We start from the raw sequence: 26,272 nt of genomic DNA, 5'->3' as shown, positions 1-26,272 counted from the left end.
TGAACCTGTGCTGTTCTGTGGTTGCTGGTAACGTTTTATCTTTTCCTCGGGGAATGCGTGAAGGCTTCTTTATGTGATATCACCCACTGGGGCGATGGGTCTCTGCAAAATGCCCTGAAAGTTCCTTCAACCAGACGCTGTTTGTCTCCTCTTGGTGGCGTCAAGAGCTAATTTCTCCCCACTTTTCCAAATAGTGACACTCAGTGGTGAGCTGGGGAGTTTAATCTCAACGTCCCTGAGATGTTGACGCGGAATTTAGGGCCTTTTCTGCAGAAATGCGGTCAGAAAAAAAAATAAGACTCATAACCTTAAAATATGAACTTAATACCTGAAGAAAATCCATTATGATATGAAAATAACTTTAGATAACTGGACACGCAGTGTTAGTTTGATTTTAGTCATGATCCCGAGACTGAACGTCAGAATTCTGAGAAAATTAAAAACCGGGAATTTCTGCTGGACACTAATCAATAGATGGTATCAGTGGTCACGTATCCGGGGGGGGGGGGGAATAAATAAAAAAAGTCATTTCCAAAGATGCGCCATGGGACGTTTCGTGGATCCCCCCTCCCCCCAGTTATCACAGGGTTCCTGGAAGGAGACCATGAGAGGAATGCAGCCAACAGGGGGAAAAAACCCGAGTTTTATCGCTCAAGTCAGCCTGATTTGCTGCCAGCGGTGAATCAACGTTCCTGCGTAATGGCTAAACACACATCGACGGGCCGTCTGAGGTCACTCACCCAGCCTGGGCTCCGCAGCCACCCCAGAACCAGGGGCAGAAATCCATGTTAGTGCAGATACGTGCTCAGATCCTCACGAAAGCGCCTGTTTTCCCATCAGTTGGCTTCATATTTTCTCCCGCCGACATTAGTTTCCCAAACGTCCTGTTGGAGGATCAATAACCTCCTCTGCCCTCTGGACCCCGCGGAAGCGCGCCAGTTCATCCCACCACACCCCCGCAGGCTCTGGCCCCTGGCTGGCCCGCCCAGAGGGCGCCTGGGGTCCGCAGAAGGTCGCGGGACGCCGAATACTCGGGATCTGCGGGAGCGACGGTGCTGAAGGATGGCGATGTTTTGGAAAGCTGTGGCTCTCGGGCTGCTGGTTGCGCTCGGCCCCGCACTGCAGGGCCGGGGGGCCGAGGCGCAGGGAAACGGACGGGACAAGGTGCGTTCAAATGCTGCTCGGTTCATGCACGGGGATACGCGCTGCGTTCCTCGTAGACACATTTTAAAAATCCTTAATTTTTGTGCATTTGTTAACACAGAGGGTCACCGTGGTAACGCTGGTTCATCAGCCACCACCATTCTGTGGAAATCCTAATTAATGATGCAGGCTTTAAATAAATGTGCTGAAAAGTTTCCTTTACGCCAAAAACTCTCTGATCAGACTTAGAACTTTGCTCAGGATGGGGGAGGACAAACAAGCCACCAGACCCCCCCCCCTCTTTTCTCCACCCCAGATTTCCACATTAGATTCGCGATACTGACTCGATTACTCCAATGTGGGTTAATGGCTTCACAGTTAAAAAGAACATTTCAAGTGATTCAAGTCCTGCATCCAGCATTTGGTCTCGCAGAAACAGGTATCGGGCGATGCGACCATGTTCCTGGGCCAGGAGAGGGAAAAGTGGAGGCCGCTGATCCACACGACCGTCAACCTGACTGACATCAGCAGGTGTGGATTCAAACTGAGACCTTTTATACGCCGCGCTATTGCCCGCCTGCCTTCACCGTCGTTCCCTGGTTTCCCGCAGCATCAAGTCGTCCTTTCAGCTGCGCACCTTTGACCCCGAAGGCGTGATTTTCTACGGGGACACAAAAGGAGGACGGGACTGGTTCGTTCTGTCCCTGAAGGACGGCATCCCCCTCATGCAGATCTACAGATCGGGCATGTACGTCAGCGTGGCGGGCGGCGCCAAGCTCAGCGATGGAGAGTGGCACACGGTGAGACCTCATTAGCAGGTTGCGGCGACGGCGCGCTGCAGCACGGCAACCGATAGGCTGATGGCGTTCTTGTGCCCCCGGTGCCACCAAGCTGGAGGTGAGCAACCATGGGGATTTTGTGATCCTAGAGATGGACGGCGGCAACAAACTGGTGGTGGGGATGCATCCCGCGGAGCCGGAGGAGGCCCTATCGGGCGAGCTGCGACTGGCGGTCGGCGGCGTCCTCATCAGCACAGACCACATGATCGTTCCGGTTGGTTTGCTTTGATGGCTGCGTCCCACAGTTCATGGTGTGCTTGTGAATATTATGCGCTGCTCCCTCCATGAAGGACCTGTTGATTCCTCTGTGACAGGTGGAGCCGAGGTTCGATGCCTGCGTGAGGCAAGGCAGCTGGTTAAACCTCAGCACCCCCTGGGAGACGGACGCGGAGGAGCTCTGGTCCTGCTATCAACACCTGCGACCTGGCAGCTACTTTTCTGGCGCCGGATTTGCCATTTTCAACACCTCAGGTGGGAACAATGTGCTTGATATAGATAAGAGCGAGCGTGCCGACGCTGGTACGAAACCCAGGTGTCCTTAAGGCCTGGCTAATGAATCCCTCCTAAGTAGGAAATATATGGGTGTTTTTTCGCAGGCGTTTAACAGTTTTCATCTGTGGCTGCAGGGTTTGACATCGACACACACGCTGGGATTAAGGTTGAATTGCTGGGTGATTTCAGCAAGATGGACGGAACCATTTTAAGCATCAAGGCTGCTGGGCAGGAGCCGACATTCACCTTGACGTCCAATAATAACACAGAGGTATGTGCAGAGAAATCACTGGCTCTAGTCTGGACAAGCATCGTTGCTTTGAAGAGCTAACTTTACCGACCGTTTCGACCTGGCAGGAAGTCACGTTCACATTTGGGGAAAAGGAATACAGCATGAAAGCCCCACTCAGGAAACTGGAGATTATCTTTCAGTCGGATTTGATCCAACTGCGTACAGATAAATCAAATATAACAGACTTGTCTCCGATTCAAGTCGGGCACTCAGGTTATTTGGAAAAATGGAGAAACGGACGACTGGGTCTCGGAGGCCTCCTAGGTGAGATTAAAATTGCCTGTGCGGGTTTTATATCATAAATTAAAAGGTCTGATTCAATGTAGATATCAAAGAGAAGTCTGTATGATTAACAGATGAATCTTTTTTTAAATTTCAGGTGAGAGTGAGGATGAAGTGGGTTCACACTTCTTGGCAGGCTGTCTAGAGAAAATCCAGGTCCAAGGGAAGGATTTGGACCTGGATTTAGCTGTCAAACACAAGTCAATCACCTCTCACAGCTGCCCTGCGTAGCACAGCAAATATATGAACTAGAAGACTGCAGAGGACTTGTTTAGCAGACATTAATATTCCACAAATGTAAAGTGTCAACACAAGAGAGCAGTCGTGCCTTAATTAAAGTGATTTTTTTTCACCTTCAGCCAAATGTGATTTTAAATGAGATAAAAAATAAAAAAAATGTCATGAAGAGATGTGTTGATTGTTGGACCAGTATGGGCAAAACGTGTTTCTAAATAAACGTGATTCTTCCTCACACGGATGAAAATTGTCTTGCTGCTTTTAAGGAAATTGAAGGTCAGTGCTGCTTTGGTGCATTTGAGCGCTAATAATAGAACAGATGAGTGAGCTTTAAAGCGCATTTTGGCGCCTCCTAGTGGATTCATGGGGAGATGCAGCAGAATGAATTCTACACATCAAAACATCAAAAACGTTGCTTTTCTTCAAAGAAGGAAGCGCAGATTAAAGACACGCTGAAAAATGTGAATCAAATATGCCAAATAGTCACCGACAGCACGTAGAAAAAAGCACTTGGAGAGCTCAAGACTTCCACCAAGGAAGCAGTTTCCCCACATATGTAACTTGTATGTTTATTGTATGGAGGCAGAAGTAATACATGGTGTGTAATAGTGTGGGTTGCTTTATGAAGCCAGACTGACTGACAGACAGATAAACACCGGCTGTCACAAATAGATGTCGTGATTTTAATGGAATATAGTATCTTAATTTAAAAAATAAAACTGCAGAAAAATGCACTACTTTTATGCCATTGTATTGTAACCTTCCACATAACGTTGCTTTTAAATAAACCCCGATAGATCAAATAATGTAACAATTTATAAAAATTTAATAACAAAAATAAATAAAACAGCTTTAAGTCAACTTTTATCTGCGTCTATGTGCTGCTGAAAAGGGTGCGGTACCAAGCTATTTGCCGTCTTTTGTGACGTTACTGTCGCAAAGTCTGGGTGTCGTAAACACTGGCCGCCCACTGAAGATGGCGGCGGAGCTGCATCCGCGGAGCGGAAAGCTGATCGGCCTCTCCAATTCGAACCGTACTGCCCGGCGAAACCAGCCTGTCCAAGAGTTCAACCATGGACTGGTGCTAAGTAAAGAGCCGCTGAGGGACCGGGATGTCTTCACCGTACGCATTGACAAGAAGGTAAACAACCGCCTCCCCGGCCGCCGCTGCTTCCCCTTAGCGGGGGTATGAGCGGCGAGAATGGGGAGCAGCGCTGATGGGACGCACCGGTGGTCTGTCTCCGCAGTGAGAAGCCTGTCATAGCCACACTCGTACGGGCCTGGTGACAGCAGCTGTGGGTCTTGCAGGCACCCTGATAAGATTTTCACAACCTGACAGATAATTGTGGGGACTAAGCGACTTATCAAACACTGAGATACGGTGAACTCATCACTAAGCTAGCGATAACCTGCTCCTGGTTGTCCCTGGTAGTCAGCTAGCTGTGCTAATTTAGCCAGTCACAACTAGCTTTAATGCAGAGTGTTGCTTGGTCAAATGTCACGTATTGGCAATAACCGGCAGTTGTTTGTGGGGTCGTTTGTTTAGCGGGTTTTTTTTGGCTCGGTGTGTTCAGATGCTGCAGTGTTGGTGCAGCGGCTGTGCTGAATCTATAGAACCCTCGCTGCACACAGGTGAATGGGGCAGAATTGGACTGGAACATTTCACAGACTTCGGGATTTAGCCATTGAGAGCCATCTGCAAACACACCTGATCCAGTATGAACACTCGGGTAGAGGGTTTGCTGTACATTTTGACGTTGGCCTCCAGATATTATTCTCTTTTACTCTCTTATACCTCGTTTCTGAAGCCTTCTAGACCCCTGCTTGGAATTCTAACCCGTTTTTCTATTACAAAAACAAGGTTTGACTTGCTTGGTTTATATTTGAAGGAAGAAGATACAAATTAAGTGCTGCAGAGTTCTCCAATTTCCTTGAATGTGCAGATTTCATATCACTTTATCAGAGGAACTTGTGCTCTACTGGCTCATATCTCTGTGTGTGTGTGTGTGTGTGTGTGTGTGTGTGTGTGTGTGTGTGTGTGTGTGTCCAGTGACTGTTTACTTTCGAGCTGTTATCAGTGCATTGCTACTTGTCTGCTGGAAAGGCCGTTCCCTCATGTGTCTGCTGCCAAACAGCATGGCAGCGCTTGTTCTGTGTAGCGGCGCCAAATAGACCAGACGGGTTCGATTGGTGGCAGCGACTCGTTTGAACGAGATTCGGAGCATCTCTCCTCCACCAGGAAGAACCCGGAAAGGAGCGTCCATCTGCGCCGGTGCTGTGAAGCACAATGGGAGCTGCCATAAACAGCCTCCATCGCTGCCCTAAAATCAATACCTCTCCATCCCGCAGCGCTCCGATTGGCATGAGCCTCCCTGTAACTCCGGCGGATGTTAAAAAATGGGCACGTAAGAGCCACTAAATGAATGTTTACCGTAGAAATAAACTCTTTGCATGTGTGAGAGGGACACATCCAGCTTTTTCCTCATTAAAATGAATTATTACCTCTACTGAGGTTACGCTAGAGCTGTTTGCAGAACTCAAAAACATATGAAATTTACGGAAAATGTTGATCGTGGGATTTTGGCGGAGTCGGGTTTCCGCAGGGACTTTGACCTTTGACCTGACCTTTGATCATAAAGCAGCCTACTATGTTATGTAACCTAGTATAACTATAGCCCATATATAGTGTTCTTCCACGACCGGTTAACTCGTTCAGTTACTTTCAAGTTGAACAACCTGCGTTAACCGAAGACGACTCGGATCTCTTCGCGTCCTCTGATCGGAATCCTAGTTTGTGCGCCCGCCGAGTGCTTTTCCGCGATATTTTCTAAGGCTGTAATATAAATCCCATAGACAGACAGTATCTTGATGTTGCACTTTTGTTTGGACGTCACCTCCGCCGCCATTACCCCCAGTCCTTCGTGTAATGGAGCGCGCTTGATCGGCTTCTCCGCCTCTGCTTTTGATGCAATTAAAATTTCATTGACTTTAAAATGCTGCTGCTGCTGCTCGACATGCGCGCTGGGATCCCGTAGTTATTGGCTGTTTGTAGGCATAAAAGAGGGAGGGGGGGGGGGGGTCTGGAAGGCAGGCACCCACAGACTGTTACGTGAGTGAAAGGAAGGAGCAAAGTGGGTGTGTGTCTCCTCCGAGCAGAGACCCGGTCAGGCTGGGTTACTTCTAAATCTGTTAACCCACATTCTGGGGCTGTGGTAGCACGCCGCCTCACATCGCAGCTGCTCCTCACGCGAGGACGGCGTGGAGGAAAGAGCAGAAGGGATCGTTTTTCCGTGCGATGCCATTGATCTCGGATAATATTTAAAAGTGGAGTTTACGGGGAAAGATCTCCAGAGCTGCCTGGACGTTCGGGCCGGCCCCAAGGTCGACCGCCGGGGTGGATCCCTAAGTTGAGAGAGAGAGCCAGAGCGGAAAATCGGGGTGAGGCGCCAGGCCATCCCTCCGGTGGGATGAAGAGGATCCATGCTCTCGCGTCCTCCTCAGTCTTCCCGCGGCGCCCCGCTCCTCCGAGCAGCCGCCAGGAAACCAGAACTCGCCCCAGAGATCAATGAAGTATTGCATTAGTCCGGGCCGATGGCTGCCGGCCGTGCGATATGACTCCAATGTCATGCAATGACAAAGGAAAACAACCAGGAAACTTGGGTTTTTTTTGCGCTTTTCTCAGGAATCTGGATGAAGGAGGACGTGGAGGGGAAGCTCGCCTGACGCCTGCGTCTCCATGGGGGCTCTTTTGTGCGGTTTCTGTCACTATACCATAAAGGAGGTATTAGCTTCGGCCACGTGCTGCAGCGGACGCGCGAAAGATCCGACCTTTAATCGTGGGATTTGCCTCGAACGTTCGGCCCCATCAGCTTTCTGATTAAACATCGCTCCTGGTGTTTGCTTGTTTTTGGGTTTAGTTGGCTGTGATGTCAGCGAGATGTGGTGTGTTTGTCTAAATATAGCACAGGATGTGCGCTCCGCTCCCCCTCGTCTTCTGATTTTTAATCTCTGAAGTTGGATGCTCCAGCAGCAAACCTACGATGACACAAGCTCGTTCGCCGACAACGGGGGGGGGGATTCATTTCACCCCGTCGTCCCACATTCTTCAGACCATCACCAGACGTGAATTCACTGTTGCTCCACATCTACAAAGCTTTTCCCAATGTTCTCCCTTGTGGCTTTGAGCTCGTTCTTTTTGCTCGGCGACTAAAAATAGCGAGCGCACTCGCAAAAAAGCGCACTTTGTTTGCTGTAGATATCAGTGTCTGCAGATTTCTGCCTCGAGGGTCACCTGTTATATGATTTTAGATACATTTATTGGAGAAATGTTTTTACAGGAAATAAATCACAAGCTGATATTCCAGTATTCCTGTTTTTTCATTTAGCTTCACCTTAACATGCTAATCGCTGTGTGTTTCGTACACTCAGGAGTAAAATTCCGTCCTGGAATGGACAAACTTAACTTATCGTGCTGTTTTCCAGTTTTAGTTGCATAAAAGCAACATTTGATCTACGGTGAATGTGAAAACTGGAATAACTCGTGGCCGCTGTGGCCGTTTTCCCTCAGGTGAATTCCTGGAGCGGTTCCATTGAGATCGGCCTGACGGCGCTCGATCCTGCTGCGCTGGACTTCCCCAGCAGCGCCACGGGCCTCAAGGGCGGCTCCTGGATCGTGTCGGGCTGCTCGGTGCTGTGCGATGGCCGCTCCGTCCTCGAGGAGTACGGCCGAGACCTGGACCAGCTGGCCGAGGGCGACCAGGTGGGCATCCAGCGCAGCTCCCGGGGAGAGCTCCACCTGTGGGTGAACGGGCAGGACTGCGGCGCCGCCGCGAGCGGCCTGCCGCCCAGACTGTGGGCGGTGGTGGACCTTTACGGCAAGTGCACGCAAGTGACAGTGGTGAGCTGCGAACCGCCGCCGCCCTCGGCGGAAAAGAGGCGGCGAAGCCGGAGGAGGAGGAAGAGGAGGAGGCCGAGAGGAGGAGGAGGAGGAGGAAGAGATGGTGGTGTGCGGGGTGCAGGAGGATTCGGGGATCACGGCACTGATGAATGTGGCAGCCGTGAATGGGAGGATGAGCAGAGAAGAAGGTGAGAATTCTGTTTTCCGTCTTTAAAGCTCATCCGCCGTAACGTCCCCCCTCCTCTTCCTCGCAGTGCCTGAGCTGAACCGCGCTCACAGCAGACCAGACAAGTATCGCAACCACCTGGAGCCGGACACAGGTAAGAGGCCACGGACGCGGCGTCGGAGCGTCGGAGCGTCGACGCGGCGTGAACAAGTCTTCTCCTGTCGCCTGCAGTTTTAACGGAACACCAGCTCTTCGACGTCTTCAACAACGCAATAGTATCTTTTTACCGCTCCGAGGACGAGGGCGGAGGGGACGAGGGCGGAGGAGGAGGAGGAGGAGGAAGTGCAGGAAGCGATGGCTCGTCCCGGAACGAGAGGGGCGGCAGCAGCAGCAGCAGCGGGGGAGGTGCGGCCAACAGCGACGCCGGAGGCGCCGGGGACTGCGGGAATACCAACACGGGTCCCGCTGGGAACGGCGGGGTCGGCTCCGGGGCGGCGCCCGGCGGGGTGACCACCAACGACGCGCTGCTCTTTCACGAAAAATGCGGCACCCTGATCAAACTGAGCAACAACAACAAGACGGCGGAGCGGAGGAGACCGCTGGACGAGTTCAACAACGGCGTGGTGATGACCAACCGGCCGCTCCGACACAACGAGATGTTTGAGGTACCCGCTCACGGATCCCGTGGTCACGGATCCCGTGGTCACGGATCATGTTTCCACTGCAGTCAAGCTTTGGAAAGTGCTGAATTAATGCCCTTTTTTTTCCCAGATTCGCATAGATAAGCTAGTGGATAAGTGGTCCGGATCCATCGAGATCGGAGTGACCACACACAATCCAAACAACCTGGACTACCCTGCGACAATGACCAATCTGCGCTCAGGTGAGACACACACACACACACACACACACACACAGGATTTACACTGTAACCCAAACCTGATGTGGATCATTAATATCAGGTACAATCATGATGAGTGGCTGTGGGATACTCACCAATGGCAAAGGAACCCGCAGGGAATACTGTGAATTTAGCCTTGATGAGCTTCAGGTTTGTCCCCACACACACACACACACACACACACACACACACACACACACACACACACACACTGCACGCCAACTGTGTGTTCTGTCCACTCACGTCGACTGTCCCTGCTCAGGAGGGGGATCACATAGGGTTGATGCGTAAGGCCAGCGGCGCGCTCCATTTCTACATCAATGGCATCGACCAAGGTGAGGAAGAGGAAGTTCGGGGAGGTGACGAAGGTTAAAACGACCTTGGGGGGTTTGGTTAAATTCTTTACAGTTTTACGGTGGAGTTAAAGACGCCGTCTGTCTGCGGTTTGCTGGTTCTGTCTCGCAACAACGTGGCATTTTCCTGCCGTAGGCGTTGCGGCCGCCCAGACGCCCGGCGTCGTCTACGGCGTGGTGGACCTCTACGGCATGGCCGTCAAGGTCACGATAGTCCACAACCACAACCACAGCGACCGCCTCAGACGCAACAACGCCATCATGAGGGCGCTGTCGCCGGACGTGGGCCGGCCCAGGCCCTCTCTGTCCCTCACCCCGGACGCGGACGGGCCCGACAGGCTGCTCTTCCACGCCAACTGCGGTCAGAAAGCCGCCATCATCAGCGACGGGAGAACGGCGCTGCGGCCGCAGTGAGTCCCCTCCTCCGCCGCCGCTCCGTTTATTATGTCACGCTCGACATCCAACGCGAATTGCGTCCGCAGCGCGACGGACGACTTCAACCACGGCGTGGTCCTGAGCAACCGGCCGCTGCGCTCCAACGAGGTGTTCCAGGTCCGCATCGACAAGATGGTGGACAAGTGGGCGGGCTCCATCGAGATCGGCGTCACCACGCACAACCCCGCCTACCTCCAGTTGCCCTCGACGATGACCAACCTGCGCTCAGGTGACGCTGCGAACGCCCCCGTCGGAACCGCGTGAGGCCGAACTGGCGTGAACGGGTGCTGTTCTTTTCTCCGCAGGCACGTGGATGATGACCGGGAACGGCGTGATGCACAACGGGACGACCATCCTGGACGAGTATGGACACAACCTGGACCGCCTTAAGGTGACAGACGTTCCCTTCCGCCGCCTCCAGGCCTCCAGTACGGCGCGCTCAGCTCTTTGTTCCCGCAGGCCGGCGACACGGTGGGCGTGGTGCGGAAAGAAGACGGCAGCCTTCACTTCTTCGTCAACGGCGTCGCTCAGGGCCCGGCGGCGTGGAACGTCCCTCCCAGCGTGTACGCAGTGGTGGACCTGTACGGCCAGGCCGCGCAGGCCACCATCATGGACGACATGGGTGAGAGGACGGCGTCCTGCCGCCACCCGGGTCTACTTCCTGGTCTGCTAACGGTTGTTCTTCCTCAGTGGACCTGCCCCCTCTACCTGAGGACAGCTCAGACGGCGCCGCCGCCATGTCCCCGGGGAGCCCCTGCTCCGTAGGCGGGGCCAGCACCAACGACCTGCGCTTCCACCAGCTCCACGGCACCAACGCCGTCATCACCAACGGAGGGCGCACCGCCCTGCGCCAGAACTGCCGCAGCGAGTTCAACGACGCCATCGTCATATCCAACAGGTGACGGGGCCGTGGCGGTCGGCGCCGCCGGCGAACGCCGCTCGGCCACGATTCAACTCATCGTCTGCTCCTAGGTGCCTTCGAGACGGGGAGCTTTTTGAAATCGTCATCCAGAAGATGGTGGACCGCTGGTCGGGTTCGATAGAAGCAGGTGAGGAGCTCAGCCAGTGGCCGTCGCCATGACAACGCCCGCACGGCGTCCTATTGAAATGTTTCCCGCCCGCAGGTGTGACGGCGATCAGGCCGGACGAGCTGGAGTTTCCCAACACCATGACGGACATCGACTACGACACCTGGATGCTCAGGTACCAGAACGTTCCGGAGGTTCGGGAAACTCGTTTTTAATGTCGGAAGCTTAAATTGACGTCTTTTCGCGGGACCAGTGGGACGGCCATCATGCAGGACGGCAACACGATGCGCAACAACTACGGCTGCGACCTGGACTCCCTGACCACGGGCTCGCGGATCGGCATGATGCGCTCGGCCAGCGGGAACCTCCACTATTACATCAACGGCGCGGACCAGGGCATGGCCTGCTCCGGTCTGCCACCAGGTAGAGGACGTGTTGGGGGGAGGGGCTTGAGAGTTACACCTTGACTCACCCTTGTGTCTCTCAGAGGTGTACGCTGTGGTCGACCTGTACGGTCAGTGTGTTCAGGTGTCCATCACCAGCACCTCAGGCCCCCTGGACAACAGCCTGTGCACCAGCAACGTCACCGAGAAGAGTTTTCCAATCCAGTCGCCAGGTGGGCCGTCTTCCGTAGCGCCGCCTTCGAGGCTCCGCTTTTCATAGTTGTTAAACTCTTTTTTGTTTGTTTGTAGTTGCGGGCGTCGCCCATCGGCTCCACAGCAAACACGGCAAAAACGTGGTGCTGCTGGGCGATGGCTGCCAGGCCGCCAGGGTGGGGGGCTACTCCCACGGCATCGTCTTCAGCGCCAAGGAGCTGAAAACGGACGAGCTGTTTGAGGTGAGAAAACGGGGGAAAACGGTGCGGCTGTGCTTATTTCTGCTCCTCCCTCATGCTCCGCCCCCGTCCCTCCACAGGTCAGGATCGACGAGGTGGACGAGCAGTGGTGCGGCTCGCTGCACGTCGGCCTGACCACGCTGGCGCCCCCGGAGCTGCCGTCCTGCCCCCTGTCGGGCCTCACGCCCTCCCTCCCGCAGCTCCGCTCCAAGGTCACCTGGCTGCTCTGCGGCTCTGAGGTGCAGCGGAACGGCGCGCTGCAGAGGCAGAATTACTGCTGCTCGCTGGACCGGCTCACGGTAAGTCCCCCCCCCTCTGCGACGCTCTGCCTTCCTTCAATTTACCTTTTTTTCGTGGTTAAAGAGGCGACACATTCAGTGCGGACGTGTACTTTAATGGTGATGCAAACACGCGCTAGCACATTAGCTAAAAAACACAAATGCTCGGTGCTCAGGTGGGGAACCGTGTGGGCGTGAAGAGGTGCGGCGACGACACCATGCACGTTTTCATCGACGGCGAAGACATGGGATCCGCCGCCACGGCCGTCGCCAAGGTGAGCTGTGGCACATCTCCCATCTGGAGTCTCCTCCCCCGCGTTCAAGCGTCTCTCCTCGGCTTCCCCCCCAGAACGTTTACGCCGTCTTCGACCTGTACGGGAGGATTACGGCCGTGTCCATCGTGAGCTCGTCCTTGATGGAGGACGTGGAGAGCCTGAAGGCGCCGTCGCTGTCTTCAGAGAGCTGCAGCGAAGGCGAGGAGGACGGCACGCCCGTCAGAGAGGTGGGTGCCCGACGAGCAGAAGGTTCAAATCGGCGCCGCGAGTCACGGTAAACCCGAGCGTCTCTGTGGCGTCCAGGCGGAGCCCGAGTCCTGCGCGCTGGTGCCGACCGTCATGATGTTTCTGGAGAATCACGGCAAGAATATACAGCTGTCCAACCAGAACCTGACAGCGGCCAGAGTGTCGAGCTACAACCAGGGCCTGCTGGTCACCGCCCAGCCGCTCGCACGCCAGCAGCTGTTCCAGGTAACTTTCCGTTGCATTTCCTGTAGAAATCAGCCGATGGTTAGTGGGTGTTCTCCTGCCCCCTAGTGGACAGAACGGTGTCCTACATGCTTTACATTAGTGTTTCTGATGGCTCCCTCTGGTCACCAGTTTCAGATAGACCGCCTGAATCCATCATGGACGTCGTCGTTGTCCTTAGGGGTGATCGGCCACTCACCCGACCGGCTCAATTTCCCGTCCACGGCGTGCGGTCTGAAGCGCTCCGCCTGGCTGCTGCAGCGCGACTCCGTCTTCCACAACTCCCTGAAGGTAAACGCGAACGGACACGAGCGGGTCGCTCAGCCACTCATTGATCACCAATCACTTCCTTCCTGCTCAGATATGCGAGAATTACGGTCCCAACCTGGACACGTGTCCGGAGGGGACGGTGTTGGGTCTGCTGGTGGACGCCAACAGTTGCCTGCACCTCTATGTGAACGGCATGGACCAGGGCGTGGCGGCGCAGGACATCCCCTCGCCGTGCTACCCGTTCATTGATCTCTACGGCCAGTGCGAGCAAGTACGTCCTTAAAACCTTTAGAATAAGAACAGCAACGATCGTCCTAACGCCCTGAACTGAATATTAAAATAAACCAAAATTGTGCTGAATGGCAGGTTACTATAGCAACAAACAACCTACCTGCTGTGGGAGGGGACAGGGGCGAGGCCCGTTGCCAGGGCGACATGGAGAAGGCTGACATGGTTGATGGTGAGAGGCCAGTGACTGGGTCCAGTATTTCCCAGGTTTTTGGGGGTTGACGGTTCCTTTAACGTCTTGACAGGGATCAAAGAGAGCGTCTGCTGGACTCCTCCCCCCGAGGTCAACCCCAACAAGACCTGCGAGTACCAGGCGCTGTGCTCGCGCTTCAAGGACCTGCTCACGTTACCAGGTGCGCCTCCACCACCGCCAAAGTTCCCTCAGCGCCGTAAAAAGCATCTCAGATTTTCCTTTTCTGCCACAATTTGCAAGACGGCTACTTCAACGAAGACGCCAAGTACAACCTGTGTTACTGCGAGTCCTGTTACAAGCTGCGCGGCGACGAGGCTTATTACAAGAGGGGGGAGCCGCCGCGCGACTACGCCCTGCCCTTCGGCTGGTGCCGCTTCGCTCTCAGGTAAGACCCCTCACGCTGAGCGATGAACAGCGCTAACGTGCTAAAGAGCATTGGTCTTATCTGCAGACTTAAGCCCCACTGCGAGGTCTCTAACGCGCTAAAGAAATGGCACATCGCGTATCACGGCACCAGCGTCGGAACCCTGCGGCGGACGCTGGACCACAACCAGCTGCTGCCCGGTATGGAAACCGCATATATTCATCACATTTACCCATAATCCTCCCATTCAGATCTGACTCTTGGGATTTATAGTTTCTGTTAGCTTCGGCTGAGCTAAGCTAATTAGCGTTACTCGAACCATTCCTACAGTTCTGACAGTCGTACCTTCTCCTGATGAGGGACGTTGCTATGGCTTCCTTCTTGCAGGGATGTCGTCCGTCTTCTCCGTGTCTGCGGTGAAGACTGAGGGGCCCAACGACTACAGCGAGCCAGAAGAGAACAGCGCCCCCGGCAGGGAGGTTCCTAGAGTGCGACTCTCTCCCACGATGCGTTACTCCGGAATGGAGCTCTTTGCCCCCAAAGTGCAGTAAGTCAGTATTTAACAGTCTTGAAGTCCATCACGACCCTCTCACCGGTTCTCCCGCTCCTCCCGCAGATTCCAGGATCCCCGCTCTCACCGCTGCCACCACGCTCAGGTGGGCTTCCAGGTGTGCGTTCGCCCCGGCTCCTACAAGGTCGGCCCTCAGACCGCGGGCCACAGCGAGCCCCTGGACCCTCGCTTCAGCAACGCGGAGATCGAGTGGATCACCAAGGAGCAGGGCGGCACGCTCCTCTACGGCCTGCTCGTCCGGATCGAGTGAACGGAGCGGCGGGAGGCGGCGGGGCGGAGCTCCTCACGCATCGAATAAACTGAAACCCAAACCCTGCCTTGTGGGAGAGACTCCTGAGATCCGATTCTACCGTTGGTTGGCTCTTTTTGTTGGACTCGGAAAGGCCAGAAGCGACGGCGGATTTAAAGGAGGACAGTCACTGCCTGCACTTTACGTTACGGACACTCACAGGCGTTTTTGTTCTTTCTTTTTTAGTGTTCATACGCCACGTTTGACTCCCCCCCACCCACCCACGCAAGCAGTTCTTCCCCTCTGGCACCGTCATCCGTGGTTTATTTTCTAGAGGAGCCGACGACTCGGCCAGACTGTGAAAACTAAAAAAAAAAAAGTGACTAAAGGTTTGAATCCGAGCTGATGTGCACGCTAACGGGGCAGCGGTACGACAGAGGCCCAAGAACAACTCCAGACTAGCTGACCTCATGACAGCCGAATGGTCGCCCTCCCATCACGTCCGTCTCCGGAGACCACGGCGGGAGGACGCGTCCCCCGTCGTCGCCATCATTTCCACGTGAATGTTTCTCGTTAGGGCTCCGCGATCGATCGATTGTACGCTAACTGTTCATCCCAGAATCGATCTTGACCTTCAACTCCCCGTCGCCAATTTGGCCCAGACTCTGCCCTCAGGTCGCGCTCCAGTTCAACCATTTTACAAGCTCCGTCTCCTCCGAGCAGCTGCGAAGGGACGGAGCCGCACGAAGGACGGACTTCAAACGGAAAATGTGAAAATATTTAAAGTGGCTTATTTATGGCCCGATGCTGCTTTGTACAATTTAATTTGTTTTTTTTTTGGTTTCCGTATGTCGTGTTGTATAGGCTGTTACATAACAAATCATAATTTCCGAGTTTATAAAATAATAATAAACTGTCTGCACAGGATGGTTGGCACCTTTCGTTTGTCCTAAAACCGCTGACCTCGTCTTATTCTTGGACCGTCCGAGTGCCTCCGGAGGGCAGCGGGAAAGTCTCCGGCTGTGTCTGATCACCTGCTTAAAAGGAGAAGCAGCGAGGGTTTTCGCCTCTCGACAAAAGAGACGGACAAGAGACGTGTGAAAGATGGTTTCGGCTTCATTCAGAGGCACATCCCAACTTACACGCGGTCACAAACGCACTCAAACATCAGAAACCACCAACAACAGAAAATCCCACAGGTTTAAAAAAATAGCCAAAAGGTTCTTTGTACACGTTCGCATCTGCCGACGTGCGCGCAGACCCCGACCAGCAGCATTCACTCGGGATTTAAGCGTCAAAGCTACAGTGGGTGCTTTTATAAAAACACATGGTCACAGTAGTTCAAACAAAATGGCTCCTTTTGCTTCTCTAAAATAAATAAAACAGTGACATAAAAGAACTTCACTGGAATGATGCAGCGCTTCCACATCCCAGGCGCGATTTAAAAACGAACCAGGAAGCCGCCTTTTTTTTTTTTTTTTCCTGCTCCGAAAAACCTGAAACCTCAAACAGGGTTTACAAACTACGGCGAGCCGGCTGCACCACAGCGGAGAATCATGGGAGCAAAAATAAAATCTCCATGTAAAAACCAGAATCGATATTTACACAGGCGTTAGCAAAGATTTAGCTACTACGACGTATAAAAGTGAGGTGAAGGATGGTGCAACCCAGAGGTGGGAAAAGACAGCAGAGAGGAGGGACAGGTGAAGACAAACAGGAGGGACGAGATCTCCCAGAATTCACTGTGGCTGGTTGTGGGAGGACGCGACGACGGGTTCACAGAGAGGTCACCGAGGAGAAGAGTAAGATGGAGGAAGGCGAGCAGCAATTTGAATCGAGACCAGTTTCCGTCTCTCCTGGTTTACTTTACAGGTTGGTCTTCTTTTGTCCCCCCTTCGGTTTAGCAGCTTCAGAACTTCTTGGGACCCCAGGCGGAGGCTTGCTTCAGGGTCACGCCCGTCCCAAATGTGGGGAAATCTTCAGGGCTGCTCATGTCGGGAGCCTGAAATGCACAAAAATCAACATTTTTATTGCTAAGCCACCCAAAAAAATCATGTTGTGAAGAACTGGAAGTCTAAAACTACCGTATTAAAAACAAACACGTTAGGGTGCATTTCTGTCTGTGACCACAGGGGGGCAGTAGCTGCGCGGCAGAAACGACGCACTTAAAACGTCAATCAAACATAATCAAACATGTTGATTCAAACGTTGCACGACACCTTGTTCCCCGACGTGTTCCAGGGCGCATCCCGCACAACAAAGCCCTTGGCAGGCCCGCCGCCGCTGTCGTCCATGCCTCCTGCCCCGCCGGCCCCCCCATAACGAGAGGGAGGCTTCATGTACGCCGCCAGGGTCTCCGTCTCCGTCAAATTGAGCATCTGAGGGCCGAAGAGGAAACGCTGAAAACAAACAGCAAAAATCCAAGCTGCTCTCGCCTCCACGGGGGCTCTTACATATTCTTCCTCCAGGTTGAGCAGGTGGTCGATGGCGTTGTCGACGGTGTCGGGGAGGCCCATCACCGTCACTTTATCGGGTTCGTCTGAGCCCGGCGGAGGGAAGCGAATATCCACCTGAAAGCGACACGCGAAACTGAAAACCTCCCGTCAAAAAGCAGAAGTTCGTCTCCGAGCCGAGGCCGAACCTTGAACTCCTCCATCAGCTTGCGGATCGCTTTGCCGCGGGCTCCGATGATGCGGGCGTGGGTCCTCGGGTCCAGGTGGACGTCCTGGCTCACCATCTCCTGCAGCTCGGCCACCAGCTGCTGGACGGTCCGACGAGCCTCCTCCACGTTCCGCTCGTACCCGGAGATCACGATCAGGTCCTGCCGGTGGAGCCAAGAGCTTCAGCGGTGCGTTCCGAGGCGGTTCTCCGTAAAGACGTCGATAAAAACCCACCCACCTGATCCTCGTCCCCTTTGTCGGGGAACTGGATGTTCACGTCGTGATCTCTCCTGATCTGAGAGATGACGGCTCCTTTGCGTCCGATGATTTTGGGGTGGAACTTTGGATCCACCGTCATGGTCACCTTAAAGCTGCGCAGAGCCTGAAAATGAAACCAGCATGAGGGAATTCAGTCTGAAAACAGGTTTTCTCGTTTTGGGGGTGTGTGTGTGTGTGTGTGTGTGTGTGTGTGTGTGTGTGTGCTGGTACCCTGTCTTCCTGCTCAGCCTGCAGCTCTTTCACCCTCTCCAGCAGACCCTGCTTGGCTCGCTCCACGTTGGCGGCCAACCCCGTCACCTTGATCACATCCAGCTGCTTCTCCGGCTGTGGCACCCAGATGTTCACCTACAAAAGAAAGCCCCAAACACATCGTATGAACATATTTCTACCATTTACAATTGATTCAATAACAGCATTTTGGGACTTTAAACGCAATATTGGCTCCAATAACTTGGATTTTCTCCGCACTGCCCAACAGGATCCAGCAGGGGGCAGCAGCGTAGACAAGCTCACCTCATACTCTTCCATCATCTTCCTGATCCCGCTGCCCTTCTGGCCAATGATGAAGCGATGGAGCTCGTACGAGACTTCCACGTCCTCCGTTATTGGAACCAATGCCTAGAGGAGAGTGGCAACATGATAAAAAAATAAAACTAAAGAAAATGCCAGGTTCATCGCCTGAGGGAAAACAGCACCTACCAGCAGGGCAGCTTTGGCCAGTTCACACTTCTCTGCACGCCCAGAGATCGTGATGATGTCACACTTGCGGGGGATGAACTCCTCTGGACCGACCTCGCCGTTCTCATGCAGGAAGGCGTCCTGACCTGTTGTTCCAGCACGAATAATCAACATTGGGCGGCTTGTTCCAGGAGAGCTTCGTTGAGACTCTCACCTGCGGCGCTGTCGTCTCTCTCGGGGAACTTAATTTGGACTTCGTGCTCCCTGGTGATGTGCTGAATGCGGCAGCCTTTGGGCCCCATGATGGCGCGGTGGTAGCGCTGGGCGATGGCCACCTCCACCGTCACCTGGGATTCCTGCGCAAGGATAAAACAGTTAGCCGACGGCTAACTTAACAGGCTGGCGGAGCGTTTAGCCCCCCTCACCAGGTCCTCAATAATCTCCTGGATGCGTTTCTTGGCGGCCTCCACGCATTCCTTCGCTCCCTTCAGAGTGACCCTCTGACTGTTAACGCCTGTACGAGGGAAGCTGACGGCGACGCCGCCGTACTCCTCCGCCAGCTCCCGCAGCACCTGACCCCTCCGGCACACAAAGTGCCGGTGGTGGCGGACGTCGACCTCCATGCCGTCCTCCACCACATCGTCCTGGAGCGACAGGTTTCTCGTTCTCAAACAGGTTACGATAAGAACACGAGACAAAGCGCCGACTTCGGAATTACCAGGTTTTTGACCAGGTTTTCCAGCTCCTTCTGGGCCTGACGCACCGCTTCCTCCTTCCCAACTATGGTGATCAGCTCCTGCTCGGTGTCGTCTGGCGACGGGAAAATGATGCGGGCGCCCGTCCTGTCCCGCACGCGGCGAATGTTGGCCCCGCCGCGACCGATCAGGAATTTATGATACTCCGGTTTGGCCTGAAGCTCAGCGGTGAAGTTGTTGACTTGCTGAAAAGGGATGAAAGGAGAAGATATTCCGTTTCTGCCTCGGCAGGTTCCCCCCCCCCTCCCATTTTCCGACCTTCTCTTCAGCCAGCTGCAGCAGCTGTTTCTTTGCCTTCTCCACCTCGCCGAGGGGCCCTCGGATGGTGACCCTGTCGGAGCCGGAGCCCTCGGAGGGGAAGTGAATGTGGACGCCGCCGCAGTCGTCCATGATGGAGCGCACCAGGCAGCCCTTGGAGCCGATCAAAGAGTTGTGCAGCCTGGCTGGAATGACGACCTCCGCCTCCTTAATGTTGGCCTGAGGGGAGAGGGGGGGGGGTTGATCGGGAACGTCAACACGGCAGGTGACAAGCGTTCCCATCCAATGGTTGGGAATGTTCTCTCACCAGCTCCCTCTGGATGCCGAGGATTCGCTCTCTGGCTGCCTCACAGTTGCCCTTCTTGCCCGTGATGACGATCATCTCCGAGTTGCTGTTCTCTGTTGGCAGGTCGATCTTGGTGTTGGTCTCCTCCCGGATCTGTCGGAATCAGCGGCCTTTAAGCGCGGCGATTGTAAACAAACAAGAGCAGAATGACGCGAAAGCGGACCTTTTTGATGTTGGCGCCTCCTTTCCCGATGATGTTTTTGTGAAACTGCTTGAAGATGGGAACGGACAGAGAGAAGCTGTTCTCGATCTGCCAAAAGGAGGGAAAAAAGAAGAAGAATCAGCCTGGCGGAGGAGGAAAGGCAGGGAAGTGCGGGGAAAAGCAACGAACCAGGTCTGCGATGATTTTCTGGAGGAACTTTGCACATTTCTCCACCTCGTTCTTGGGCCCTCGCAGCTGAACGATGTCGCTCTTCTGAGCCGGGTCGGGAAAATTAATGATGACCTGGAAGCGGATAGCACGCCATCAATGTTCGGAACGCCGTGACGGGCGAGTCTACGGAGAAAAGGAGCACCTCGGGGAACTTGTCTCGGACTTCTTTGATCTTTTCGCCCTTCTGGCCGATGATTGTCCGATGGAACTTCTGATCCACGATCAGATCTTTGGTGCGTTCGTTTTCCTGTCGATGGGGGCGCAGAGCTTTGAGACGTCGACCTTCGAGATAAACAACGACACGCCCCAACGCACTCTCACCATTCTCTGGACCATCTCGATGAGTTCTCGGCGAGCCAGCTGGACTCCCTTGGGGTCCCCTTCGATCCGGACCAGGTTGCTGCGCTCCGAGTCCTGGGGGATCCGCACTGACACTTTGTACTGCTCCTTGATGCGATTGACTGAAGCGAGAGGAAAGAAAAGCACGAGTCGGCGCTTCCTATGATAAGACAGGAAGTTCTGGAGGACTCACTGTTGGTGCCGTTTTTGCCAATGAGGTGTCTGTGGAACCGCTGGTCTATGATGACCTCAGTGTAGTCCATCCTCACCAGCTGCACACACAAAGTCACCATTTATGATTGGGAATTCTTTCCCTCATCGTGGTTCCAGTTCTCACCAGGTCTTTGATGATCTCTTGAATCTGGGCCTGAGCCTGCTCCACCTCCTCCGTCGGCCCCTCCAGACAGATCCGCTCCTCTCCGTCCGTAAATTCTATGTGAACCTACGCAAACACACACGACTCCAGGTTACCACCGCCTCCCCCTCAGGTCGCGTTCTTCTCTGGCCCGTTCTCACCCGCGGCAGCTGCTGCGTGATCCGCCCGATGTTCTGCCCCTTCTTGCCGATGATGAAGCGGTGCAGCCAGGCGGGGGCGGTCACCTCCACCACCATCACGCTCTTCGCCTGCACCGAGGGGACACAGCTTCACAATAAAGCCACAAACGGCTCGGTCAAGGTTCCTCCGCCTCACCTTGGCGTACACCTGAGTGAGCGCCGGCCCCAATTTGTCGGGCTCCCCCCTGAGGATGATGGTCTCCGAGCTGGAGTCCAGCGGGGGCATCTCCACGGAGACGCCCGTGGCCTCCAGGATCTCCTGCAGGGTGTTGCCCTTTGGACCGATGATGTACTTGTGCTGGGACTTCTTCACCTCCACGGAGATGGTGGTGGTCTTCCGCTTCTGCGAGGAAGGACGGGGGATGTTAAACAAGGGACGAAAGGCGGCGGCAAAACGGCGAGCGGACCGGAACAGGAAGTGAGCTCTGGCTGCCAAAACAAAATACTACAAACAATATTTGTTCTGATTTTCATACAATGCGCCAAATTACATTGACATTCTCATCCTGTCCTCCAGTAAAATCCAATTCCCTCTCTGCAGCGTCTCCAGCTCGCCCATCACGCTCCCTCTCCATCAGACCCCTTCATCTCTCACTCTGCCCTGCGCACTTCTGCCGCCGTGCGTGGGAAGGGGAGAAAAAAAGAAAATAACCACAAAGGCTTTGTGGAGATCAGCAGAGTTCACGGCGGCAGGTTTGTGGACTTTACGTAACGCCTCTGCGGCTTCCTGCCTACATCTGGAAGGAGGCGGAACAAACAAGGTCAGAATGCAGCCGAGCAGGCGAGACTCGCCTCGTGGGTTTGACTCCGCGGTCTGCCCGACATCTTCGGCGTTGCGATTGTTCTGCGGTTCGCGCCGCGGCGGAAACCGATAATAACAAGCCATCTTTTGTTGCTATGCGACATCAAAGCGTCGCCGTGACCACACCTTGTCTTCGTAGATGGCTCTGATGCGGTTCAGGGCCAGGGCCACGGCCTCCTTCTCCCCCGTGATGACGATCTCGTCCTTGGGCAGGCTGGGCGGCGGGACGCTGATGCGGGCGCCCGTCTCCTGGCCGAGCTCCTGCACCAGCCGGTTGTGGGCGCCGGCGATGAAGGGATGGAAGACCTTCTCCAGGGAGAGCCGCTCCACCGCACGCTTGTCCTGACAGCACACAACAGCACATATGCACTCGCTGACGGGCTGAAATGAACCCGTTCCCGTCGGCCGAGGCGGACCTGTTCAGCGGAGATCAGAAGGATTTCGTGGCGAGCCTTCTCGATGCCCTCCTTTGTGCCGGTGATGCGGATGTTGGCGCTGGGGTCGTCGGGCCGCGGAATGGCGATTTTGGTGGCCGTCTTCAGCTCCAGCTCTTGCAGCTTCTCGCCGTTTTTACCGATAACAAAACGGTGGTGCTCTTTCGGGATGGCCACCGTGGCTGAAGCCTGGAGGGAGAAGGGAGTGTTTGAAATCGATCGCCATGGAAACGCAGAGGGGGAAAATGGCAGCACAGTCAGTGAAGCAGGACACACAAACAGCCGGGGAGGGATTTTATCAACATATTTACACATCGTTTCCTGCAGCTATTGCTAGTTTCTGTTGTACTCCAATCTTTGTGACATGTGCACGCACACACACACACACACACACACACACACACACACACCAACCTATCAACTTACCTGTGTCTGCAGGCGAGCTACAATTTCCTTGCGAGCCTTCATGACATTGTCCAGTTTGCCGGTCACCATGATGGACAGACCCTGGTCTTTAGCCAGGGACAGCTCGATGTGAGCGCCCGTGCGCTGCATGATGTCCAAGCACACTTTGGCCTCCTCGCCCTCCCCGAACTGGCTGTTGTCCTTGTAGCGCCGCTCCTCCAGGGGCACGTGGAACACCTGCACCACAGTTCAACTTTGATGTTCTCCCTACATCGATGCTGCTGTGCATAATGGGGACTACTTGTTAGCTCCTGACCTGGGTGATAACAGACGCTTTGATGGGTCTGATCTTGCTCCCCCACGCTGGAGCCGGTTCCCCGGCTTTCTCCCCCGGCGCTCCCTTCTCTGGCAGGGGAGGGAAGGCCTCCAGGTAGGTGGGGATGTAGGCTTCATCCTCCGGGACACAGCCTAGCACCACAGAGGCAAACATAAATAACCAGGGAACAAGAAAACAAAAACACAGGAGAGGAGGGGTAACGGGTGAAAGGTGGGTCTTACCTGGGATCTCCTGATCTTTGAGGCCACTGCGATGCTCTGCAAAGCTCTCAGGAGTCAACACTGCCACTGAGCTCATGGTTCAAGTCTTATTCCGCTATTCCGCTAAAATGCAATCCAGAAAACAAACTTTAAAAAAAACAACGAGAAGATACCTTTGCAAATGACCGCTATGGCTCCTCAGACATTCTCTTGGTTCCCAGAAAATAGACGCCGTCTCTGTGGCATTGCTGAACTGCACCGACGTCCCAATTAACACTTTCAGAAAAACACAAGGTGCCCCGAGTCCTCTGGGACGGGGGTTATTAGAAGTCAAGAAAAGACTAAAATAACAACTGCTGCTGACCCGTCTTCTGATACAGAATCACAGGATCTTGCCGACAGTTACTCCTCCTTGAGATTGTTTTTTTTAAACTCAAAAGGCCTTAAAATACTCCTCAGAGTCTGCATGGTCTGGGGACAGAGTGGTGCATTCACGGTGGTTATACGGTTGTTTACCGCTTGTGCAGCATTAAGATAAAAATACAGCGAGGCGACGCTTTGATGCGAGCTTGATGCTATTTCCTGCACAACAAACCATTTTTCCTCGCCCCGTCTTGCTCGTGGTTCAGCACAGCCGAACTACAAACGGCGATGCGGCGAAGGACCTCGTCCAAATGTGCAGACTCACCTGCAAAGGGTCAATTGCCGAGAGTCCGTCCAGTTAGCAGCTACCGAAAGCGCGTCAGCGTGACTGTGTGTTTCAACTCCTGCAAGAACACACACACGGGCAGAAGGTGAAAAATGAAGGACTTCAACAGCACAAAGGCTGCAAACACCCACACTGCACCTCATACCCATCCTGCCCTCCTTCACTGCCCCCTCCTCCTGCTTCCACAGCCCATCAGCGCTCCTCTTAAGGTCGAAGCATTTAAAAACCATTTTAAGGGGAAATTTAAATGGGAGTCCTGCGCTGTTGCTGATAAAATGGTCACAGCAAACCAACTGTCCGCCAGATTGTGCTCAGTCGTGACAAACTGGAGTCGCCAGATCGTTTAGAACTCTGGCAAACGCCAAACAGTCGCAAGTCTGCGCAGCAATGGCAACAGCAGCTAAAGCAATTTCACCATTGGCAACCTGTGTTCAAAATAAGAAGATAACGAGGAAATAAATAGAGAGTTAACTTCCCCTTAATATTACAGTTGAACTTTCTGAATTACCATTTAAAATCTAAACCTCAGCCAGATGAAAACTGATATCAAATTATGATTTACTGCACAGCCCAACATAAGTTTTATTCTAAAGCTGTACTGTCTGTTTGAAATACATATATTGTATTATTTCACTGCAATAAGTATATCTAGATTAATTAATATTCAACTACATTTGTGAACCCACCCATATATCACTGTAAAAAATAAAATGATGCCTACATTTCATACATCCCATCAGTTAAACGGGGTGAATGAGTGGTTATATTGCCAATATTTGTTTAAATCCAGCGGTAATTTAAAGCACCGACACCTTAATTACCATAAATTAATCAGGCGACACGCGGTTAATGCTGGACAGCATCACCACAGAGGCGACCGAATCTGAAGAGAGAGACCGTTTAACGTGTTTGCACTCGAACCAAATCTAAACGAGGGGCTTTTATCGAGAGAAAGAAATCCAGAAGCGGTTTAATGGCAGCGTGACTGGCGTGATCAACCCCGCCGCATCTGACCGGAGCCCATCGCTCATCGGCGGCTAGCTTCGGCGTGCGTGGCTGAGCGTTAGCTTCCAGGGACGTCTCTGCAAGCCGACACATGCAGAGTATCCGACAATGGCCCAGACTGCCCTGCTAGGCTAACACGCCGCTGTGCTCCGACCTCAGCCGGGGACGATTACGCGCAAGGACTTTCTGATAATCGGCTAAAAAACACACAGACGGACGGATAACCAGCAGGAGCTCCGCTAGCTCCGGGGATGCTAACCTCGCTAACCCCGTCCGCCTTACGCTGCTGGGGTTAAATAAGCTCCCCGCAAACTAAAGCCGGGCTGTCGTTTTCATGGCCGTGTTCCGAGTTGAATACAAACGGTGAAAATGCATCCAAAAGCCTCACCTTTCAGAGAGAAATTGTAACAGAAGGCGTATGTTTGACAGGTGATGGTGTAAACACAGATGTGATTGGTCTACGAGCATTTCCTCTGCCCGCGGAGCGATACACTGAAGCGTCGAGTATAAAGCAAATGCCGCAGTATCATTGCGCCAACAGAAGCATCTACAACAAATAGACCCGTGGGATTTAAATCGCATATGTACTCTCGCTTTTTTTTTTTTTTACACTGCTGTAAAATGTGAAGGTTAACGGAGAGATACGAAGGATTAAAAGGCAGATGACGGTGATGGCTCGGGATGGGTGAATTGTCTGACGTCCACTGGAGCGGCCGGGTCTACTTCTCATTCATAACGCCATAATTTTTCGGACGTTCGTGGCAGATTCGCGCACAAACCGGAGAAACCCAGAATTAAAGTTCTTTTGAATCAGAGCGGTTTAATTATTCACCTAAACTTCGAAACCGAGATGCTTTCGATGCATAATTAATCATATTCCCCCACCCACCCCCCCAAGTCACACTTGTGCTGACTCGGCATCTTCTGATAAATTATTAAAAATAAAAACAACATAGGTACTGTTGAAGTAAAAAAAGAAGCTCAAAAGACCCGATGCGGAGGTATAATTACACAGAATTTAAAAATAAATGTCTGATTTTGTAAAAGAGGAGCCAACCATATTTTGCATCCACATGACTTTGAAACAAAATAGTTTCATTTACTTTGTGCAGGCTTGTTATTTTGAGTAAAAAAAACACAACAGCTAAAACAACTTAGTTATTAGATCGTATGTTAACATCCCCTTGTTTAATTGAAATGATTTTACTTTATTATTCTTAAAAAGAAAGAGAAAGTTTGAGATTTAGGCGACTGGTAACATATTGATTGATTTAAATGTAAGTAATTCTTAACAAATAAAA

At 53.3% G+C, this 26,272-nt stretch overlaps 3 protein-coding genes across 5 annotated transcripts; 2 read left to right on the top strand and 1 right to left on the bottom strand.

The window, feature by feature from the left end:
• Window positions 1–72: 72 nt before the first annotated feature.
• shbg (sex hormone-binding globulin) lies at window positions 73–3,520 on the top strand. 2 transcript variants are annotated; one of them, XM_057026174.1, is made up of 8 exons: window positions 73–1,164; window positions 1,577–1,674; window positions 1,754–1,943; window positions 2,035–2,196; window positions 2,297–2,453; window positions 2,609–2,745; window positions 2,832–3,030; window positions 3,146–3,520. In XM_057026174.1, the coding sequence occupies exons 1-8, from the start codon at window positions 1,063–1,065 to the stop codon at window positions 3,277–3,279; spliced, it is 1,179 nt and encodes a 392-aa protein (XP_056882154.1). In that variant the 5' UTR covers window positions 73–1,062; the 3' UTR covers window positions 3,280–3,520. The 2 variants fall into 2 exon arrangements, with proteins under 2 accessions (XP_056882154.1, XP_056882153.1); XM_057026173.1 differs by having other exon boundaries at window positions 1,562–1,674.
• A 710-nt stretch (window positions 3,521–4,230) lies between these two features.
• On the top strand, window positions 4,231–15,763 carry neurl4 (neuralized E3 ubiquitin protein ligase 4). Its single transcript, XM_057026154.1, is given in 30 exon segments — window positions 4,231–4,426; window positions 7,853–8,248; window positions 8,250–8,370; window positions 8,437–8,502; window positions 8,580–9,013; window positions 9,120–9,231; window positions 9,311–9,399; window positions 9,512–9,584; window positions 9,739–10,012; window positions 10,085–10,266; window positions 10,343–10,428; window positions 10,497–10,659; window positions 10,728–10,935; window positions 11,010–11,086; window positions 11,162–11,240; window positions 11,319–11,488; window positions 11,553–11,681; window positions 11,758–11,903; window positions 11,981–12,199; window positions 12,355–12,453; window positions 12,528–12,680; window positions 12,757–12,924; window positions 13,054–13,212; window positions 13,283–13,462; window positions 13,558–13,651; window positions 13,725–13,832; window positions 13,913–14,057; window positions 14,124–14,236; window positions 14,424–14,583; window positions 14,653–15,763. Coding segments are annotated over 30 exon segments (4,773 nt in total). The 5' UTR covers window positions 4,231–4,261; the 3' UTR covers window positions 14,858–15,763.
• Window positions 15,764–15,932: 169 nt separating this feature from the next.
• Window positions 15,933–25,504, bottom strand: hdlbpb (high density lipoprotein binding protein b). Of its 2 annotated transcripts, none has more exons than XM_057026155.1 (28): window positions 25,360–25,504; window positions 23,946–24,024; window positions 23,279–23,380; window positions 23,037–23,188; window positions 22,742–22,957; window positions 22,298–22,504; window positions 22,008–22,223; window positions 21,216–21,422; window positions 21,041–21,148; window positions 20,862–20,966; window positions 20,718–20,796; window positions 20,507–20,646; window positions 20,328–20,432; window positions 20,144–20,257; window positions 19,976–20,062; window positions 19,774–19,905; window positions 19,467–19,685; window positions 19,172–19,393; window positions 18,879–19,097; window positions 18,668–18,809; window positions 18,475–18,599; window positions 18,289–18,393; window positions 17,986–18,120; window positions 17,735–17,878; window positions 17,478–17,657; window positions 17,290–17,406; window positions 17,056–17,214; window positions 15,933–16,838 (listed from the first exon to the last, which is right to left on the bottom strand). In XM_057026155.1, exons 3-28 carry the CDS (start codon window positions 23,352–23,354, stop codon window positions 16,746–16,748), a joined length of 3,804 nt encoding a protein of 1,267 aa, XP_056882135.1. In that variant the 5' UTR covers window positions 23,355–23,380; window positions 23,946–24,024; window positions 25,360–25,504; the 3' UTR covers window positions 15,933–16,745. The 2 variants fall into 2 exon arrangements, with proteins under 2 accessions (XP_056882135.1, XP_056882136.1); XM_057026156.1 differs by lacking the exon at window positions 25,360–25,504 and adding an exon at window positions 25,231–25,303.
• Between the last annotated feature and the right edge of the window lie 768 nt (window positions 25,505–26,272).

The sequence above is a fragment of the Takifugu flavidus genome, chromosome 3 (assembly GCF_003711565.1).
Source record: "Takifugu flavidus isolate HTHZ2018 chromosome 3, ASM371156v2, whole genome shotgun sequence".
In the NCBI taxonomy this organism is placed as follows: domain Eukaryota; kingdom Metazoa; phylum Chordata; class Actinopteri; order Tetraodontiformes; family Tetraodontidae; genus Takifugu; species Takifugu flavidus.
The sequence above is the reverse complement of the archived record's forward strand: the minus strand, read 5'-3'. Positions and strand labels throughout refer to the sequence as shown.